The sequence below is a fragment of the Lepisosteus oculatus genome, chromosome 3, assembly GCF_040954835.1.
Source record: "Lepisosteus oculatus isolate fLepOcu1 chromosome 3, fLepOcu1.hap2, whole genome shotgun sequence".
Lineage (NCBI taxonomy): Eukaryota > Metazoa > Chordata > Actinopteri > Semionotiformes > Lepisosteidae > Lepisosteus > Lepisosteus oculatus.
In genome coordinates this window covers 65,842,666-65,863,337 of record NC_090698.1, presented here as the reverse complement: position 1 = coordinate 65,863,337, position 20,672 = coordinate 65,842,666, and the positions used below count along the sequence as shown (strand labels likewise).

General features: G+C 36.7%; 1 protein-coding gene and 1 long non-coding RNA gene across 16 annotated transcripts in view; one reads left to right on the top strand and one right to left on the bottom strand.

The window, feature by feature from the left end:
• Positions 1-363: 363 nt before the first annotated feature.
• On the bottom strand, positions 364-4,872 carry LOC138237737 (uncharacterized). 4 transcript variants are annotated; one of them, XR_011189105.1, is made up of 2 exons: positions 4,827-4,872; positions 364-1,628 (listed from the first exon to the last, which is right to left on the bottom strand). It is a non-coding gene; the product is annotated as an uncharacterized lncRNA (long non-coding RNA). The 4 variants fall into 4 exon arrangements; XR_011189108.1 differs by lacking the exon at positions 4,827-4,872 and adding an exon at positions 4,683-4,818; XR_011189107.1 differs by lacking the exon at positions 4,827-4,872 and adding an exon at positions 4,591-4,679.
• A 29-nt stretch (positions 4,873-4,901) lies between these two features.
• tcf4 (transcription factor 4) overlaps positions 4,902-20,672 on the top strand; it is a 208,523-nt gene continuing 192,752 nt past the window's right edge. For 3 of the 12 annotated variants that reach the window (XM_015362221.2, XM_015362256.2, XM_015362281.2), the window contains exons 1-3: positions 6,533-7,113; positions 7,355-7,393; positions 8,423-8,495. In XM_015362221.2, the coding sequence (XP_015217707.1) occupies positions 7,012-7,113; positions 7,355-7,393; positions 8,423-8,495 (214 nt within the window). In that variant the 5' untranslated portion in view covers positions 6,533-7,011. Of the gene's footprint in view, positions 5,228-6,457; positions 6,486-6,532; positions 7,114-7,354; positions 7,394-8,422; positions 8,496-20,672 lie in introns of those variants that run through there. The other 9 variants (XM_069187370.1, XM_006626582.3, XM_015362252.2 and 6 more) reach the window with 6 other exon arrangements.

Genomic DNA, 20,672 nt, shown 5'->3' with positions numbered 1-20,672 from the left:
AAAGAAAATGAAAGGAAACGTTTTGGCTGTTCAATTACATTTACTGGTGCCATATTCTAGCTCTCTTTATGGATCTACTCCCCCAAAGAAGTCAAATTCCAAAACTATTTTCCTGTGCCTCTTGTTTTTAAGGGATTTGTTATCCAATTTCATACTTTTTAATTGATTTGAACTCATCTCTAGTAAAAGACTCTAAACATCTTACAAATATAAAAACCTTAACAACAACAAAACTAAATCACAGCATGAAAGCAGCAGAGTGGAGGAGTGGTTGCCATTGCTTCTGTGCAGTGCCGGGGTTCAGTTCCAGGGGTGCTATCTGTGGGGAATCTCTCTGTGTTTGTGTGACATTCCACTAGATGCTTGTTTTCTCCCGCAGTCCAAAGACACGTTGGTAGGTCCACTGGCTTCTGGGAAAATTGGTCTTGTTTTGTGCATCCGTGTTCGTGATTGCAACCGTTGCTTGCTGGGATAGGCTGCCATTCCCCCATGACCCCGCATTGGATAAAGTGTGTGCATGGTCTGAGTGTGTCCCCTGCAGTGGACTGGTGTCCCATCCAGGGTGTACATAAAAAATGTCAATTGTTTAGTTTGTCAGTTGTTGAGAGCAGATTAATTTATAATTGGAGATTTTTTTTCACATAATTTCTGTAAATTATTTCTTTCAGCGCCTTTTAGAAGTATTCACCTCCCTTCATGGTGTTCCATGGTCAAATTACAAAATGATGGAGGCACTAAAGAGAAATAAAATATGTGGATTGCATGAGAATGCTTCTTGGGGATTGCTTATGGACTGCAGTTTTCTTTCTACAAATTCTCAGTAGGATTCAAGTCAGGACACTCAAGGATTTTTACTTTTTTTTTCCTAAGCCACTCCAGTGTAGCTCTGGCCTTGCACTTTGGATCATTATCCTGCTAAAAAGTGCATTTCTGTCCAAGTATGTTGTAGATCTATAATAATAATAATTGCTTACACTTATATAGCGCTTTTCTGGACACTCCACTCAAAGCGCTTTACAGGTAATGGGGACTCCCCTCCACCACCACCAATGTGCAGCATCCACCTGGATGATGCGACGGCAGCCATTGTGCGCCAGAACGCTCACCACACATCAGCTATCAGTGGGGAGGAGAGCAGAGTAATGTAGCCAAATCATAGAGGGGGATTATTAGGAGGCCATGATTAGTAAGGGCCAATTGGAAATTTGGCCAGGACACCGGGGTTACACCCCTACTCTTTTCGAGAAGCGCCCTGGGATTTTTAATGACCACAGAGAGTCAGGACCTCGGTTTTACGTCTCATCCGAAGGACGGCACCTGTTTACAGTATTGTGTCCCCGTCACTATACTGGGGCATTAGGACCCACATGGACCGCAGGGTGAGCGCCCCCTGCTGGCCCCACTAACACCTCTTCCAGCAGCAACCTTAGTTTTTCCCAGGAGGTCTCCCATCCAGGTACTGACCAGGCTCACACCTGCTGAGCTTCAGTGGGTTGCCAGTTGTGAGTTGCAGGGTGATATGGCTGCTGGCCATAATGGCCATAATCTACAGCAAGTTTTCTTCTTAAATTTGGTAGCTCTTTTTACTTCACCTTGCTCCCCAGCAGTCTTGTTAGGCTTCCCAGTCCCTGTTGAAAGAAAGGAAAACTGTAACAGTGCTGCCAGCACCATGCTTGATACTAAGGATGGGGCTACCTGAGTGATGGACTACACTGTACTTGGTTTGCATCAGAAATAATGTTCTTCCATTTTTGTCTTGTTTCACCACCAAACCTTTTGCCACAGGTTTGCAGCATCACTTTTGCTTTGTGCTTTGTTGCAAATCTAATGTGGTATTTGAGATGTTTGTCTTCAGATCCATACAAGTTCCCATTGTGGACTTAATAGGATAGTCTTCACCTGTGGTCATTTATTGCCCACTTCAGCCATTGAACTCTGTAACTCTTCAAAGGTCACTGGTGTCCTTATAGTGACATCCTTGAACAGTTTCCTTCTTGCACTGTTGTTCCATTTGGGGGAAGAACGAGATCTGGGCAGTCTGGGTGCATTTCACTTCTTAATTATTGACTACTCCATGCTCAAAGAGAAATGAAGGGTCCTTGAAAAGTTAGCATACCCTTCCTTTTCTACAACTTTGTCCCCGAATTGTTTTGAAAGCTCCTTGGTCTTGCTTGAAACTGACTACCTGACTGAGAGACCAGAAAGAGACAGATGTAATTAATTTGTAAACCTGTGAACCACTATTACTGCACACAGACAGAGGTCATTCAACTAATTGTGTGGCTCATTAAGGTAATTTTGTGCACCTGAACCAATTTAGGTTTCATATAGCAAAAGGGTGAATGCTTATGTAATCAACATATTTTAGTTTTTGCTTTTCTTTGTAGTTTTTGCTGACATTTTACTTCTTTCACCCTTAAACGTGTTCTGCTTGAGTGTTCAAGTTCTGATTAAAATATTAACTTGATAAAACTAGTTATCAGTGGTGGTAGTAATGTTACATGGCTGCTTCTCAACAGAAGGGACTGGGAATCTTGTCAAGACGGAGGGAAAAAACTCATGGAAAAAAACACAAGGCACATTTTAGAGGAAAGCCTGCTTTAGATTGCTGAAAATTTAAAATTGGGATGAAAATTCACCTTTCAAAAGAACAATGACACAAAGCACTAGGCCACAATTAAACAATACCCTATCAAGAAAACAAATGTCCCAGCCAAAGTCCTGACTTAAATCTGATAGCTAATCTGTGGAAAGACTTAAAAATTGCTGTCCATCAATAATCCCCAACCATTTTGACAGAGCTTGAACAAGTTCACAAAGAAGAATTGGTGAATATTGGAGAGACTTATGCAAAAAGACTAGCAGCTGTAATTGCTGCCAAAGGTGCTTCTACCCAGTATTGACTTTGGAATATGAATACTTAAGCAAACACCATAGTTTAGTTTTTGATATTTGATTATGACCCTTGTTAATATTTTACTCCTTTCACCACCAAAGTACTCATTTTTTGCTATTAAGTTGGATTAAAAAGACTGATTTTTAAAAATGTTTACACATTATCTATAATGCAATAAAAGGGGACTTCATAGGACAGCTTGTGCATATAACAACTCCATTATATAAAGAATCATATGAAGACCTAATCTGACCTTTGCTAAAAAAAAAACATCATTTATATCTGTCTCACTTTAAATTAACCTATGAGGTCTATCTTCCAGCAAAGGCAGAACATAAGACAAAAGCACATGAAAAGTAATTAAAAGTAGATGTCAATAAACGGGGTAACAGACTTAATCCATTACATCTGCTGTCACCAAACAAAACGTACACCAAGATCTAAAGGTAGATGCGTGCTTTTTTCATCTATCCATTTTTAGTTTGCTTAATATGATAAGGTTCAAATTAATGATACCATATGTAAAAATATTTAAGCAGAAAGACACGTTTTTACAAACAAGATAAATATACTCATAATATACCGTAGTGACTCATTTAGAGAGGGCCCTGCAAGTCACAGACTAGGAAAACACACGGAAAGGCAGAGAGAGACACACGCAGACATCTGTTCGACACACGTGAGGAGAAAAAAGGGCAATAAAGGCTGCTCCCCACTTCCACAGAGGAGGAAGAGTAACAAGGGAGCCTAGGAAAGGGAAGAAAGGGAGAGGTCATGGGACAGTCCAATGCTGGGAAGTGTGGAACACTACAGTACTCATAATGAATATATCCAAAATCCGACACGGAGTCCAGAATATCAGTTTAAGTGAAAATAAGTTTACGTTTCAAAGTACAGAAATTATAAACTGATTTCCCATAACTTTGAAATGATAATTACATGCTCACAAGCACTCTATATACTGTATGTAAAACTGGTGCATTTATAGCTGACCAATCGATACTGATCACTTAATAATATAATACTAATATTACGTGAAGAATACAACATCAGAGCCTAATGAAATCAGATATTCCTAATGCACACATGGATACAACGTCTGGATATTAATCCAGTCATAGTGCTACTACCACTACTTCTAATATTTATACAACAAATAATAAGATAACAGCTGAATTAAGACAAACACAAGGCTTGAATCACTGATGCATTTCAAACATTATACATTATGTCTGAGAAGATCAATTCCCTATTAAAAAAACAATTAAGCATTTTATTGGCTCAGTTAAAAGGGTCTTAACTTTTAAAGTAAGATATCACCGAAAAATTAAATTATACATTATGACTTACTTCACAGACCATGAAACACATAATTATAGTTTTATACTAAGATATACATTCGAGTACGCCTTTAGTTTTACTTTTGAGAAATCAGAACTATAGCATACGGTATACCAAGTAAAAAATAACTATATACCTCTACAGTATGTACAGTGCATCCTATTCAACTCTCGTTCGCCCTATGCAGAACTCTTAAGTTTTCCCCAAAAAACCTTAGGTGTCTGCAACGAGTTATTTCATTTACTGGACAAAATGTGTGGCGAAAAGGCATTAAAACTACAATAAATGTGTCAAAAAGCCTAAAATAATATAACGCACACCTGTAACCAATGGCCTGTTAATTCTGAACTCACTTCGTTGAAAGGCACTGGCCAGTCAAACAAACAAGCATAGCAGGGTCTCTCCAAAAACAAAACAACCCCCCAGAAATAGTCATCTTACTCACTGGCTCTATAGTTTGCTAGACTCGCTATATGGTTATATATGTGCCAGTTATTGGGAGTCGAATCACAAAAAGAAAACTGGAAAGCGAATCACAGTATTAATTATTTAATCTTATTTCATACGCTAAGGACCCTCAGGCACTTACTAAAGACAGATCTGCGCTTGCCTTATGACGTCATCCAAACGTGACCCGGACCTGGAGGGTGACGTGCGTCCCGGATGTGGATGGGACTTATGCATGCGTCTCTGTGAAACATGCTAGGGACAATATTGCACTGGTGCAATAGAAAGTAAATGGGATCTGAAAAGAAACAACAACAACAACAAAAAACCCTAACAAAAGGCAACATCTGGATGTACAACTTTATTTTGTTGGATGCTGGTCAAAATTGGAATTGATTATGGTGTTTTAAAGCAAAAATAAAGCCGCGATCGGACAAAAAAGATTTTTAAAATCCTTTAAATTATATATTTTTTATTTTTTATGTTTGTTATTGATAATATAAAAGAGACTGATTTGTTGTGGATTAACAAAACAAACATAAGGTAAACAATTTTGTAGTTGTTTATAATTATTTTTTTACTGATCGTGTGTTCTGTGTAAATTTGACACTCCAAGGAACTATTTACTATTTATGTTCTTTATTGATGCGATCGACTGCGCGATGAAACCCGGGTCTTAAACACTACTGACTACTCCAACTAACTTGCTTAAAAACTTTATTACCATGTGTAGATAACAGAATTTATGTGAACTGATTCGGACTTAAAAGAAATAAACACGTGAAAGCTCCCGATAATGCCGATTTTATGATTCCGGCATTATTTTGCTGTCTTGCCGTTGTATTGATATAATCCTGTCACATGTGGTAGCGACTTCAAAGTTTTTGAATAGTATTGAGTGTTAACACGTTCCTCAGTTGAAACACTGTTAATAAAAATACTAGGACTATTTATGTCGGTGATATGATTGAAACCTCCACATTCTGTCTACATAAAATATTTGCAAGACATCCAAGATCATTTAAAACACGAATAAGCACTTTACCGTATCCATATAAATTGTGTGTTTAGAAACACATTTTAGAATGAAGTTGATTCAATAGGATGAGGCAATTTTATCCCTTTTGAAAACCTGCGAATGATCACAAGTGACTAGTAGTGAAAGCTGTTTAGAACATTTTAAGGCGTGTTGTCACATTTAAATGACGCAATTTCAAATAATTTTGCTATTTTCATTTTATCCCATATAAATCAAGGTAGGTGAAGAAAAAAACAAGACAACACAGGGACTTAATGGTACCTACAGTATAGGAAGTTCTGTTTTTTTATTTCGTGGCGATTAACATTCTGACTCCTCTTTTCGAAAAAGAAAGGCGCGCTAATTTCTTTACAATTTGAAATCCCGGATTTTTTACTGCTTGTTTCTTGGAGCCGGGAGATGTGCAGAATTTAATATTGGTGTGGTCAAATTGTGTAAAATGTTGGTAACGGTAGATTCAAATTCCAGCTCTGTCTTTGCGCTTTCAATCAATAGACACAACACTGCGTTTGTCTTCCAGGCTTCTCATTATAAAGTACTTTCTTTTCACTGCCTGCCAGTTAGTTTTGTTCAGAGGATTAAAACAAACTATCTGTTATTTCATTTAACCCCCTCAAAAAGGTACACCGCTGTTAAAGTTTAGATTTTAGTTCAGGCGGTCGAAATAGACGTCCTCGGCAGAAGAGATCCCAATAAGATGATTTTCTTTCACGTTCTGCTCTTGCTTTTTTCAGTGAACCGCTGGCAGCTGCAGTGTGAAAGGTATGTGAAAGGTAGCTAGGTGGCTGTCCATACACATTCTTACTGTTTAGTGGCGCACATGGGCTATAAACTCGGGAGAATGGAAGCTTCAAATTAACAACCGGGGAAAATTTAATAAAAGGCCTGATACTTTTTGTGCACACATCAAGGATATTTACAGACGTAGAATCCTCCTTTTTTTTGTTTCAGTGCCTGCGTTAGCTTTTGTTACCTTTTCTTTTTTTTTAATGGGATTGTCACTTGCAGATCCCCCGTTTAACCTGCTGTTCGGGCGGGCTGAGTTGGACTTGGGAGAGAATTGTTTTTAATGTCAGTTTCTTCTTTCTGTACTGTACCAGTGGATTCATTCGTTTTATGTAAACCTCCTGTTGCATAATGATGCGCTGAGAGTGAATTGGTTTTAAATGCAAAGTGGAATCTTGCGAGTCGGGTCATCTGTGGATTTTCAGGAAGATCTCAGATAGTGATTAGATTTGCCTTCCAAGTCAGTCCGGGACCTGGTGTTTTCTGATTGCAATTTGTTTCCATGTTTTTAGGTCTGTGTGATTTTGCTAAAATGCATCACCAACAGCGAATGGCTGCCTTAGGGACAGACAAAGAACTCAGCGACTTACTGGATTTCAGTGCGGTAAGCAAATTCTATAAATATTATGACAGTAAAAAAAAGATCGGTTATTGTATATACTTTGCTAAACAAATAATTATATTGCATATATCTCTGAGGTAATGTTTAAAATGTTTATTTTGCACGTCTGTTTACTGTAAATGTTTTAATGTAGAAAAATAGAACACTTAATGTGGATAAAACTGTTTTCCAAAAAATGTACAGAGAAATATGATTTTGCATTAGTAATTTTGTTGTCTTATAGATGCGAAACAGCGATTTGAAAATGTTCCCAACATCAATGGTAGTATATCCTACTTTTAAGTATTTTTCTTGTTTTGTTATTTTTGTCGTTTTATATTAGATTTTCACTTGGTATTTTAGAGACTTGTGCATTAAACTTTCAGCTCATAGTAGTATACGAAGATTGTTTTAAACACATTAAAATAACCCCACGATTTTACCATGAAAGGAAAGCATGCAGTTTTACTGTTTATAGTGGATGTTTTTAAGAGATGATTCGTGATGTTGTACACTCTTAGTTTGCTCCACTAAGGAGTCGTGTTCGTCTTTTATGACTTTCGTATAGAAACTGTCTCGTATAAATAATGAATACAATTTCTCTTTTGCACGTAATACCTTGATGTGAACAAATAGCGCAACTGGGGCAAAGATTTCTCTGTTGAGAAATGCTTTTCGGAAGTTTGGACAGGAAATGTTGCCTTCGGCCATGTTTTTGAAATCCTTGCTCTTCATCAACTTTTTATTTATAACTTTCTGTATCGCAGGCTAAATAAAGGTTTAGAAACATCCCACCCTCGCCTTACATACAGAGTCTGGATTAAAGGGAACAACTATAATCTTACTGCACAGTTCACTCTTTTCAATGGATTTTCTTGTCAATTTCAGTATAATGCGTGATCCCACAGTTTAGTGGACATGCCAAATTGCTAGGTGGATGAGACTGAATTTCTGAATCTGCGAAACAGGAAGCCTTTTCATTGTAGCTTCACGATTAGGAGAGGATGAGTGCTGTAATATATATGCATGTTTTTATTCACATTTAAAATATAACGGTGTTTTTACTTATTTAAGGAAGGAAAGGTGCTAATTGCTTTGATTAAATGCAGTTAAGAGTACAACATGCATAGGAGTGCAGAAATACTGTAATATTACATATTTGTACTGTATATACATGCACACATTAGAGCACATACTTTGCACTCTAGTGTTTCTTAAAAATATAACCTAAAATTATTGATAGAAAATTTTGAATGTAGTGATCTGAGAATTGATGTTTCCCTGTTTTAACATGTTCTTTGTTTTCTTTTAGATGTTTTCTCCCCCAGTAAGCAGTGGAAAAAATGGACCAACCTCCCTTGGAAGTGGACATTTCACAGGCTCAAGTATGTTAATCATAGTTGGCTTTATAAAGACATTGGGAAGGACTGATATAGAGCTGATTATATCTGATTCTTAATTGTGACCAGTTCAGGAAGCAGTAGTAGAATAGAGTTTATTTTTTGACATTTTAAATGTGCAATGTATACATATATAGAATACTCTAGATGTTGTTATAAGTGAATCTTTTTGGATGTTTTTAAAATGTCTGTCCTTGAAACATTCCAACACAATTGTGTTTTTAATTGATTTGGTGATTGTTATGCGAGTCGTGAGCGAGAATTATTGAATAGTGTTAGAATTAATGTTTTTGGGTTTCTTCCTTGCCATAGTTTGACTAATAATAAGAGCTGAAATGAAGGGACCAATGCTCTTTTATAACTTAAAGCTTCTTTTGTGCACTGTATTAAGTGACAGCAAGTTACTTGTATTAGAGCTGAACATTAATGATTAGTCTTAAGTGCAGGTGCAATTATATGTAGTACAAAGATAACTCCAGAAAATGTAATATACTGTACAGTAGTTGGAGCTGCTGCCAGCACTCTATACTGTTAAATTCTGGTATGGTATATTGTATATTTTGCCTTTGATTTACAGTCATTGAGCTGTTAAACGATTTTGCAGTCTATAACACTACTCGAACAGTGGTCTGACATATTTGCTTCCAAAGTTAATAAGAAAATGCAACAAAATGATCACTATTACAACTTTTAAGCTAGTGAGTCTGGTGCCTAAAGTGTCTTTATGTTAATGTTTTTCTAAATGGTTTTGAGAAGCAAAAAAAAACAGAAACAAAATAAACATGTGAATTGTCTGTGCTCAAAACATCCAGAACAGAATGTGAATACGTCTGTTATTGAGATACTATGTTCTTATTTCAAAAAATACTTGTGATTTTATAGTAGAATCATCCAACCTTTGTGGTATTTACATGGAATTGTTGTGTTCTCCTTTGCTAAACTAACCCACAGTGTCTGCATATGCATTTAGAGTTAGTTTTTAGATTGTGGTTTTAGTTTTGTCAGGATGAGAAAATTATGTTCTTAAACGGTTTTGTTCGACACAACTGCAGACTAGTTACATTGTGATGGCTTCCAGTTTGCTTATTTGGTTTAACGAATCTGAATATTCTCGGTGAACTCCTTCTGTTGAGTAAAAGCAGGCTTGGTGGGGGCTGTAGATGTTGTGCCTGAGCATATGGATGTCTCTGTTGAAATATTCAGAGATTAGGATCATCTGGTGGATCATCTATCCAAATACAGCGATCTTCAGTGTTTAAAGGTTGGATTTCTATGTGGGATTCTGGGTACAAACACCAGCCCGTGATGTAGCTTAGAATACATTTTAAGAGACAAATATGCTATTAATAAACATTAAATTGTGCAAACACTTTGAGAGCAGGGTTCTTTGTCCTGTTTTTCCAACCTCTCTCTGCGCTGCTTTTCTGCAAATTGGTATTCAGTTTTTCAGAGACAGGTGGAAGGTGATAGCAACACTGGGATCCAAGCATTTTATTCCAGCAGTTGTCGGTGCAATGGACATGTTTGGGGGGCTTATGAACTCACAAAAAAATTAAAGTACCTCATATTCACTCAGGAAACAGGTTTAAATAGATCTAAATTGGAACTGGAAATTCAGCTAAAAGAGAAATATTAAAGTCTACTAAAGGGTTTTTTTTTCCATTTTGAAAAGGAATCACACTGCACGCAACCAGTAAGCACATTCCCTGCCAGGGTTTAGAATTGTGAATCTCGGGCACAGGCAGATATGCTGATCACATGCCATATTTTTGTTTTCTTAATCGGCATAGCTTATTAAGTCACAGTTCGGAGTAAGAATCTTTTAATAATATCCTGCTTTACTTGATGCGCTTGTATGGTGGCAGATAAAGTGGTCTATGCAAGCTTGTGTGTTCCTTCGCCTATTCATTTGAATCTGTTTTGGTCATGCTTGTCAGTCAATATGGACTGATTGCATTCAAAATAAAGATGAAGCGAGGGAACCAGTCACTTAATACTTTTTTTTTCCCTTTTGCTTCTCAGAGTGTGTGTTTGTCTTTTTCCCAGCAAGCAGAACAACTACAAAAAGCTGTGCCCTAATTGCACTGTGGATTAGATGTTAATGGGCATTTTAGCATTATTAGAAATATTATTAGTGTTATAAATAATAATCATCCACAACAATAAGAAGAATTTTAAGAGCATGTCTAAGTCTCCCATTTTGTGGGGCCACCCCTAGCAGGTTTAATTATATCAGTTTCACTCTGAGAACTGATGTGAGTAGTGGTGCGTGGCTTTTAAGTGAAGCGCTGCTTTTGCCTTACATAGTTGGAGGGTACCGTAAAGTAATAAGAAAAAAAAAATGAATTCAGCATCTTGGTTTTATTTGAATATGCTTTCCTTTGATCATCCCGTGGTTGATGTTTTACACGTTCCATCCCCATTCAACCTGCGAGCTCTGTTTAGAGAGAATGAACTACCATCAAAATTAATTTTCTGGATTAGCTGGAGACATCCAGATAGATTTAAGGAGCTCGATGTGAGGTCAGCGATTGCTGAAACAAAGTAGGGGTGTGTGAGGATGTCTTCTGACGGAGAGGGAGGGATGAATGGATTTGTTCAGATGCTGTATTGTTTTGATTGGCCCTGAAACCAGTAGGTAGCATGGTTGACATTTGATCTGCTGAGGTAAAATAAGGGGGCACATGTGATCTACTTCCAGCGTAAAGCCAGTTGCAGTGCTTTGGCCTGACCTCTTCAATCTGGGCGCTGTATGCTGTGTTTACACCCTTGTTGACTATCTTGTGCGATGAAACCATCAGGGGAAGGCCATATTCCACACCGGAAGAGGATCCTCTCCAAAAGCAGTTGACACTGTTTATTTTATTTTGAAAGCCTAGTGCTCTACTTAGGCACACATGTATTATTTATTAATGTATTTGCTTCTGGAGCAGTTTTGTTCTGTATTGTAACCCTTTCCCCATTCCCAGAGGAGTTGTTGGAGTACAAAACTCTATTCTGAGATCATTTGATTAGAAGCAGAAAATAAAATAAGTACATCTGCATTTCCTCACAGCAACTATCTGCTCAGTCCCGCGACATACTTTGAGGCTTCAGGTAACTTTATTCCTTCTTGCGAAGTTAAGCAGAGGGAGGGGAAAAAATCAAATATCAGAGCTCTAATGGGAAAGTAATAAAACATGGTTTGTGACAGAACGGAGCATTGCTACCTAAAAAACATCCCTTGGATATTGTAGTGAGTCTTGTGAATTTTCCATAGGCATTCAGGGGAGATGAAGGGCTGACTTCATTTAGAATAAGTAAAATTAGGAGATATCCCTCTAACATCAGAATTAATCAAATTGATTGGTTGTGTTTAAAAGAGATTCTTTTCTTATCTTATTCAATCTATTTCTCCACTCGAATCAAAATTCTGTCCTTGTGTTTTAAATGTCATTTCTGCTTATTTGACAAATCAGACTTTTTTTCGTGCTGTGATGTAATCGGTGAAGTGAGTATCTTTGACCATACCAGATGAACCTGTATCCAACCGGGATTCCTGGAGTCTTACATACACAAAAAACCATGAAAACAGGTTGTGGTGTTTAAGTGAAAGGCTTCAAATACCTGGAGTGATGTGTGAGAAACGTATCCTAAATGTAACTGTTGAAGTAAAAAGTGCACTAAAAGTCCATATTTGCAGTGACTAGACATTTGAGCAAAGATATACATTTCCTGTTATTGCATTTGTGTGCTTATTGAACTGTAAACCACATAAACTGGTCATGTACATTCTGGTAAATTTTTCTCTGATTCCTTAGACACCCATAATTATCAAGCCTGAATTGTAGCTTTGGATATCTAAAACATATGACTGAAGGTTTGTACAGTCTGTGTAAGATTATACCTAGGATCTATCTTTCAGTAAGCAGCTATGGAAAATTGTGATTTTCTGATGCTGAATTTAGTAGCATATGTTAAACAATTGCTGTCATCTTGAAAAGAACAGGTAATCATTACCTTAGACCTGTTAGTAAAATTGATGTGTTCAGGTATTATTCTAGCTACATAAAATTGTTTCTCATGTTTTTTTTTTTCTGTTTCAGTTTTTCATGTGATTTTGGTGCTGGTGATTTCTGCTCAATTGCAGTTTGGAAAACAATTTGTAGTCCTAGTTCACAATTGTACCTGTTAGTGTAAGGTAAAATGTAACAAAGGTATAATTAGGGCAATTCTTTAGAAAAAGAAGGAAAAATGTCAATGCAGCTTGTAATTAACTTGATAGGATAAAAATGCACACTTCAAGATGGAGGTCTTGAATTAAATCACCATTCTTTTCAGGGTATTTTTAAAACATTTAGCAGTATAATAAAGTGAAAGTTTAAATTTGTTCTTTATTCTAAAAATACAAATCCTTGTATATACAAAATTTGTATATGGACCCTTTGTAATGACCAAAATAAGTTGTTTTCCCACTCACTTTAAAAAAAATATTTAGGTAATTCTGGGTTTTTCTTTAAAAAATAATAAAATACTTAGTATTTTGTTAAGGTGATATTTTGCTCAGATTATAAAACCCAAGTATTGTTTGTTTGGGTGAAGTTTGAATACCTGTTTCCCTGTTTAAGAAAAAAATGTCATCCAGTGGCTATGTAATGCCTAAATCTCTGCACTGGCAGTATGAATTCCTGTGTTTGTGCAGGATTATTTTTACAGCATCAAGACAAATCACCAAGTGATTTAGAAAAAAAATGTCTAAAATTACCAAACATATAAACACTTTTGACTGACATTGCAATAATAATAATATAATAATAAACTGATTTTTTATTATTTTTCATTTAGAGGTTTTTAATGTTGCATTTTGATATTGGAAAAAGCAAGCTGTCTTTTATGAGAAACATTGCACCGACCATAGTTCCACTGTCTATGACATACACGGAGCTGATTAACACTTTAGAGCTAACGATTGTGTTTTTAGTGAGGAAAGTCAGTACAGAATGTTATGTGATTTAATGAATTTAGTCAACTGTCTGGTTTTATTGTACTGATTGCTCAGGAGAATTTTCATTAAGAGACTGAAAATGTTATGTTTTGGTGTCGCTTCATATATTGCAAATGTGATAGGCAGAGGTGCAGATTTTGTATTTTGTACCTCACCAAGAAAAAAAAAATATTGGGGGGGTGGGGATTGAGATTGCAGGGTTCCTTCTTTATCTTCTTCAGTTTACTGTATATGTGAATAAAAACGACTGCATGCCCATTGTTGTGTTATCTTGGATTTTCAGGGGGATCTGAACATTTTCACTTGCTTTCCATAAATGTTCCTTTTAGCTACATATTGAGTTTAATATATAAAATAGGTTGTTTAATTGTGAGTGACCTTAAGTGGAAGGGACGAATTAAGCCATTTTGTAGATGTTAACCTTTTAATTTTTGTACATTTTCTGAACAACTTTAAAAATGGTTATTTTTGTCCAATGGCTTCAGTGAAAGTCTTATTTTCTGAGAAATCAGTAATTAATGCACGTTGTCCAACTGCACAGTCGTTGACTGCTTTCTGATTTGTGTGGAGTGTATGATGCATTTTGTTTGCTTGTTGAAAAGCTTTTGCCCTTAAAAAAAAAAAAGATTACAAATAAAAAAATTGCATGCATTTCGCTACTGTTAATTTTTTGGCAGAACATTTGAAAATAAGAAAACAGTAGCAATGATAAGAGAACATTAGGCTCTCCCAGATCGTTTGTTTGCTAGTTACTAATTGATCTGAGGATTACTGATAATTACTTAGTCTTATGGGTGGTCATTTGATCCTTTTTCGGGCTTCTTAAATTCCTAATGATGGACATTTTGTAGCATAAAGCCCAGGCTGTCTGCACACGTTCAATAGTCCATTCTCTGTGACGTTGGAGGGCTTTAAGAAATGAAAGTCAAATTCACGTGTTCCCCCCCCCCGACATATGTACGCCACCTGGGAAGCAAAGAAGAGCTTTGCTGAAGCACGCACAGAAGTTTCCTAGTTTAGTGAAGAGCAGTAAAGTGTAGGACTTAAAAAAAAAAATCTCTCTCTTGCCACTGTATTTGACGGAGCTATATCTCTGTTTCCAGAGCACTGGCAGTGCGTTCTGTAGTCCTTGTTGTGCAGTTTGAGGAAGGCTCCTGCCCCCTGCATATAAATCTGCTGGAACACTCCTAATGCCATCTGCTGCAGGAGAAAGCAAGGATACGAAGAGTTAATGGGGTTGTGGTGGCGGGGGAGGTGATCTGCTTTTGCTTTTTAACTGATTGGATGCTTCAGTATGGTTTGTTAGGGGAGAGTGTATTCATCATAGAAAAAAAAAAGCTAAAACAGTGGAGAAAATGAGCAAATAGTAATAAGCTGAATAGGAGGAATTAGGAAAATGAGGTTGATTCAATACTGAAAAGTCGAAAGAATGAAAATAAACACAACGTTTCAGCTGTGGAGCCTTCTTGAGGTGATACCTGAAAGTTTCTCACTGAAATGTTGTTTTTTTTGGTTTCATTTTCTACTTATCAGCATAGAATTAACCTCTACGTGTTCCTCTGCAGCTTGCAAGCTCCCTATTCATAAGGTGAAAATATACCTGCACTGTGTTCTTGTCAAAGTGTATCCTCTTCAGATAACAGCTCTATGGCATCTAACAATACCTGAGGCGGTGGTGTTGTGGCTTTCACAGGTTAGTAAATTCCTGACTGTTCTCTAAATTTACAGTTTACTGTACACAAAAAAATGCACATTGTTTTTTTTAAAAACTTCTGTATTTCTTTTCTCATTTTTCCAGAGCCTGTTTGACTACATTTGACAAGGGCAGTATCAGCATTTACAAGCCTGTTATGCTTTTTATGTGGTTCCCTATGACTTTTCTATTGGCAGGCATAGTTAAACCCTAAAAATAGAATAACAGTTGAATTTGGAAGAAAAAGGAGTACTTCAGAAATGTTAATTCTCATTCTTATGAACCCTTTATCATTTTATTAATCCAGCATTGTTTATTAGACTTTAATGGGGAATTTGAAAAGGATTTGTTCCTAATTAACAATAAACACATCATTATTTAGTAAGTAGGTAATTACAGAATTAACCCGGAAATTAAAAATACTGTGCTCACAGTTTTTTTTGTAATGAGTCAAACTAGGGATAAAAGGATCAACAACATAAATAACTCGATTTACCAGAAGACAGGCAAGTTATAAACAGAAACTGGAACAGCTTTGTGAAATTATTTGCCAAAATAGGGCAAATACTGGGATTAATAAATATCACACGGAACATAAAAGCTTTCATTAGCAAAGCAAGCAGACTTAAAAGAGAAGAGAATTATGAGACGAATTTAAAATAAATGAGTCTTTTAGCCAAGAGCTGCACACACCGTATGTTAGCATACTATGCCTGTCCTCTCAGTGTATGAACTGTGAGAACCAGCTCATTTTTCCTGGGGTGTTGTGTGGCAGAAGAGAAGCCCTGAGCTCATCATTGCTTTCAAAGATTCGGTGCCTGACCTGCCGAGATTCAGCTGTTTGTTCGTAAGTTTTGGTAAGCGAACATCTGGCTCTTTCCCCTTGGCCTTAGTGTGATGTTCAAAATGTCTTTCTATCATTCCCGGTGCTTGAGATGTAATTTGCTACATCTAGCCTTGGTCTTGTTTGATTACAATCTGTAGCTCTTTCCGAGGTTTCATTAGAACTGGCAAAACCACTGATTTCTAAGAAGAACTTAAAAGAACAACAGTATTTGCTGTATTTTTAGTATTAGTCCTGCCATTGTTGGTGTTGTCACTACTGCTATTGCTAGTTTAGATTATGTTGATGTAAGAAACAATAAATGAACAGAATGACACCAAGACAAGCTGGCAGATATGGGCACTAGGCAAAATGAACTATTAAAAAATTAAATTAAATATTAAAACAGTACACAGATAGTTGGGATACGATGTATTGCAGACAGCCTAGCGGTATGTATTCCTTACTTACAGTCAATAAGTACAATAAGCAGATCACATCGCCAACTAGAATTAGTAGTTGCTGCTGTTGCTAATTTATTTTCTGTTTATTTTTTTGTGCTTGGCAGCAAGAGACTTTTAACTTGTCACAAAAGGAATGCAGTCTCTTTGTCAGCCTGCTGTAAGACTGCCCCTAACCTGGAATGCCCATGCCAGCACAGGTGTTGTGAACAAGAAACAAAACCTGTGTCAGTTTAAGTAGTTTTGGTTTAAGTTATAATTGTAACTGTTGAGGTTTTTTTTAAGCTAGTTTGTTTTTAGATTCAGCATTTTTGCACCTTTTAAGCAGATGTTTCCATTAAGGGGGTGAAAAATTAAACAACAGTCAACTTCTGTAATAACCTCTGGGTTTATCAAATACATTTTGTAATATTTACTTCTTTTGGTTTATAGGAATTCATTTCAGAGAAGAAAAAGTTACAAACTTCAATATTTCTGCAATGAACTTGCAAAGGACCAAAGCAGAGGATTTCTAATAAAATAATGTATCTGCAGGTATTGCCAGGTATATCAAATGTCTGCAGACATTATAGGGTAAGAAATAGTGATGGAGCTGATTTAGATTAACCTAGTGTTTTATTACCATGTTTGATGGGAATAAGTGGGAATAAGAATTTAGCATTTTCATCAGTTCCAGGCAAATGAAGGTTATTTTAGACTGTAGGAATGTAAAGATACAGCCAGGAAAAGGGTTTACAAAGTGTGAAAGGTACAGTATATGCTATAATTATAAACATTATACCGTAGTGTATCTCATGTTTAAAACAGGTAATCAGTCGCAGCAATACTTTCATTTTATTGTACTTTTACAGATATTCAGTGTAACAAAGAAAAATCCACACATTTTAATTAAAAACGTATAGTCAGGATGCCTAAAAATCACATTTTCTCCTTTAGTACATTTTAAGCAGATTTTGTGAAAGGTGTGCTTGAGAATTATTCTGGCAGTGACTGAAGTTTTAATGTGGTTTTGGGATCTCAGTCCCTTTGGAACCGAAATATTCTCATTCTTACACTTCCTGTGTATTGTGGGATGTAGGCACTCTTCTTAATGTCTCCTAGTGACTCTTCCCTATTGCCCATGCTGTAATTCTACCTCCTGAACCAACCAGAAAATACACCCAGTCTCTCATCTGACCATACAACCATGACAAAATAATCTTCTATCTTTTGGAGTTTTTTTTTCCTTGCAGTACTAGTCCTTTCTTCTTGTTAACTGTACTAAAGAAGGCCTCGGCTTTTTCCAGCAACTCACCCATTAAATCCCCACTCCTTTGTTTTTTCTTTCACCGTTTGTGCCGAAACCTTAACACTGTGCTCGTCGGCTAGCTTCTGTGCAACATCTGAAGTATTCAGTCTCTGCCTATGTGTTGTTGTTGAGCACATCTGGTATAAATTGTCTCTTAAAAGTTTTGTATTTCACCAAAATCTGTTCCCTGCCAGTACACCTAACACAAACGAGCAGTTCTATTATTGTGATATTCAAATTAAATTGAAAGGATCAAAGAATGAATGAAACATGGCACTGAATAATATTGTTGCCACTGTATATCGATCAGGAACATACAGTATGCTATACCTCTCACTATATATGCATTTGTACTGTTTAGCACACTCTCTTCCAAGTCATTCAGCAGTTGATAGTATGGAGTGGGTCAGTGGAATGTAACCTGAGCTGCTGTTAAGGCATTCCCATGGAAGAGTTCTCACATGAAAGGCTTTTGTCAGCCTTCAGTGCAGGAATAGATTTTTTTTTTAAGTTTGCAGGTGTTCAGTATTGAGTAATAATACAAACCAAGCCATTTCGGCTCTGCAGCTTTGGCAATGGGCAGTCTGGGTGGGGTGCTGCTTTTTTTATGACCGCAATGAATCCAGCCCCCTAGTTTCCTCTGGAGATGAAAGCTGTGATTGGAGAGAGCAGCCCAGTGCACTTTTAATGCGAAAAACAGATTGCACAGGTCCTGCACAGTGTAAACTTTTATCCTGAAGTTAAGAGGTATGACAGAGAGGGAGAGAAATATTTTTTTACAAATTCATTACCTTGTGAATTGGCTGACATTTGCTTGGGATGCCTCATTAAAAACCTGTGGTTTTTCTTGACCTGGTAAAATTGCAGTTTTATAGCCATTTCAGTGTTCTTGTTCAGCAAGGAACTGGTAACCTCTGCCCTCAGGAGTTTTGTGCAATACCAAAAAAAAAATAAGACAGGAGGTTGCCTTTTAGAACTGGAATTGTAAATGAATTTCCTGAGCTGAATTTGGGCTGTCAGAGTATTTTTTGTTTCCCAAGGCAAATTTTGACTTTACCATTAGAATCTAAAAGGTTAATTGGATGACTTGGACAGAAACAAAAAATAAAGCAGTACAGGATGAAAATACAAAATGCTTTGAAACACTCAAGTTGTAATTCTTTCTGTTCTTCTAATTGTAAGAAGGAATATGTCTAGACCATCATGAGCTTTAGGTTGAGACATGTCTTTAACTGGAGACTCTACTCCAATGCTTCCCATTGATTTTGAGTGAAGAAATTAAGTAGAACATTTCTGACCGATTAAATCTGTTAGGATGTTTTTCACATTAGATGTTTTCACAGTTGGAAGTATCCAATACAGAAATGGTAGTCAACATGGGTGTGTAATAGTTGATTTTCAAGCGGAAGAAGGATGGAGTTTTCATTCTCTTCTCTTCACATGATTACACAAGCTGTACATGCTGCAGAGCTTAATTTCTCATTTGCCTAGTATTTCAGAAGTGCACTTAAACCAAACCTACTTTTTACTTAGTCAGTCATGTAATAAAAATAACTTAGGCTAATTGTTGTCATGTAAAATCAGCTTAAATCTTGAATAAAACAATGAGCAGAGCAAGTATTCGCAATTGCTGGGCATTCAGGTGTAGCCCTGCAAGTGAGCAGTGGAATAATATGCAATCCATACTCAAAATTATAATCAAAGATTTGAAATCCCCGTACTTTATAGAGCGAAGTAAAAACTCCAAAGCCTTGTGGTAAAAATCTCAACTTGGATTTGAGTTTGATGGCAAACTGGTGCCAGCCTGGCTCTTATCATTGATCCTAATGCCGCTGGTGACTTGTGGGTGAATGGTTTTCCCTGTCATGTATTTTATAAGGCCCTCATCATGAACGAAAGTTAGGAGGTCACTTTTGGCTGTGCGCACCTCCAAAGGCACTGTACAGTGCGATACTGTGCTGTAACTGAGGAATGATTAATTGAGTTTTTGAGAGTTTTGATTTCTTGGTCTCCATTCCCTGCGATATCCTTGGGTATTAGGAACAGGTGTGAGGTTGTTTTGCCGTCTATACTGAAGCAGGTGTGAGTTGACTAATTGCGGCATCAGTTTTGCATCGCCATTGTGTACGCACTACTGATGCGCCAGATCCATAATAAGCAGAAAACATTGCTGAAGTCGATCAAACTTCCTGAAAACATAATATTTTTAACTACCTCAGGTGATAATACCCTCGGCTTGTTACAGTGCTTAGATTTTTTTAATCTTTTACACATTTTTCCAAAGTGTGAATTAAATGTGAATTAAATTGCCGCCTTTAAAAACATACAAAACTTTTGTCTTTATTTACAGTTTTGAGCTGTTTTTAACAGTAAGCTTTTAATGCTTCCTTTGTATTGTTTTCACTAATATGGAATCAGAAGTGCTGTTATAGAGTAACATAAAAATATTTACCTGTTTCTTGAGGTAATTGCTTTCTCACTTGCTCAGTGTTTTGATATTTCCTTCAAAATGGGAAAAAAATGAAGAAAAAAATATGTTTGTTTTGTTAACATAATTTGCTAGTCCTTGAGGAGCAGAGTACCCTTTCCTGTGTTTGTACAGGCAGAGTGCAGAGCACAGTCAGACATGGTCAGTCACAATGTCCTTGTTATTTCTGCAGCCCTCTTATTTTGTGGCAACGAGTCTGATCTCTTCTCAGGAAACCCACGCTTTAAAAGAAGTGGCAATAATGTTCATTAAAAGAGGTTTTCAAATAATCGCTTGGCCATTTTTCAATGCTAGCCTTTGTTGTGGTAATAGTATCCATTTCTCCTCTGAAATATAGCTTCTTGTGTGTGAATAAAATCAGTCCTACCCTTTAGTTTGCCTGCTGGGTTGTGCTTTTATTGCCTGTCATAGAAATGGTATTATGT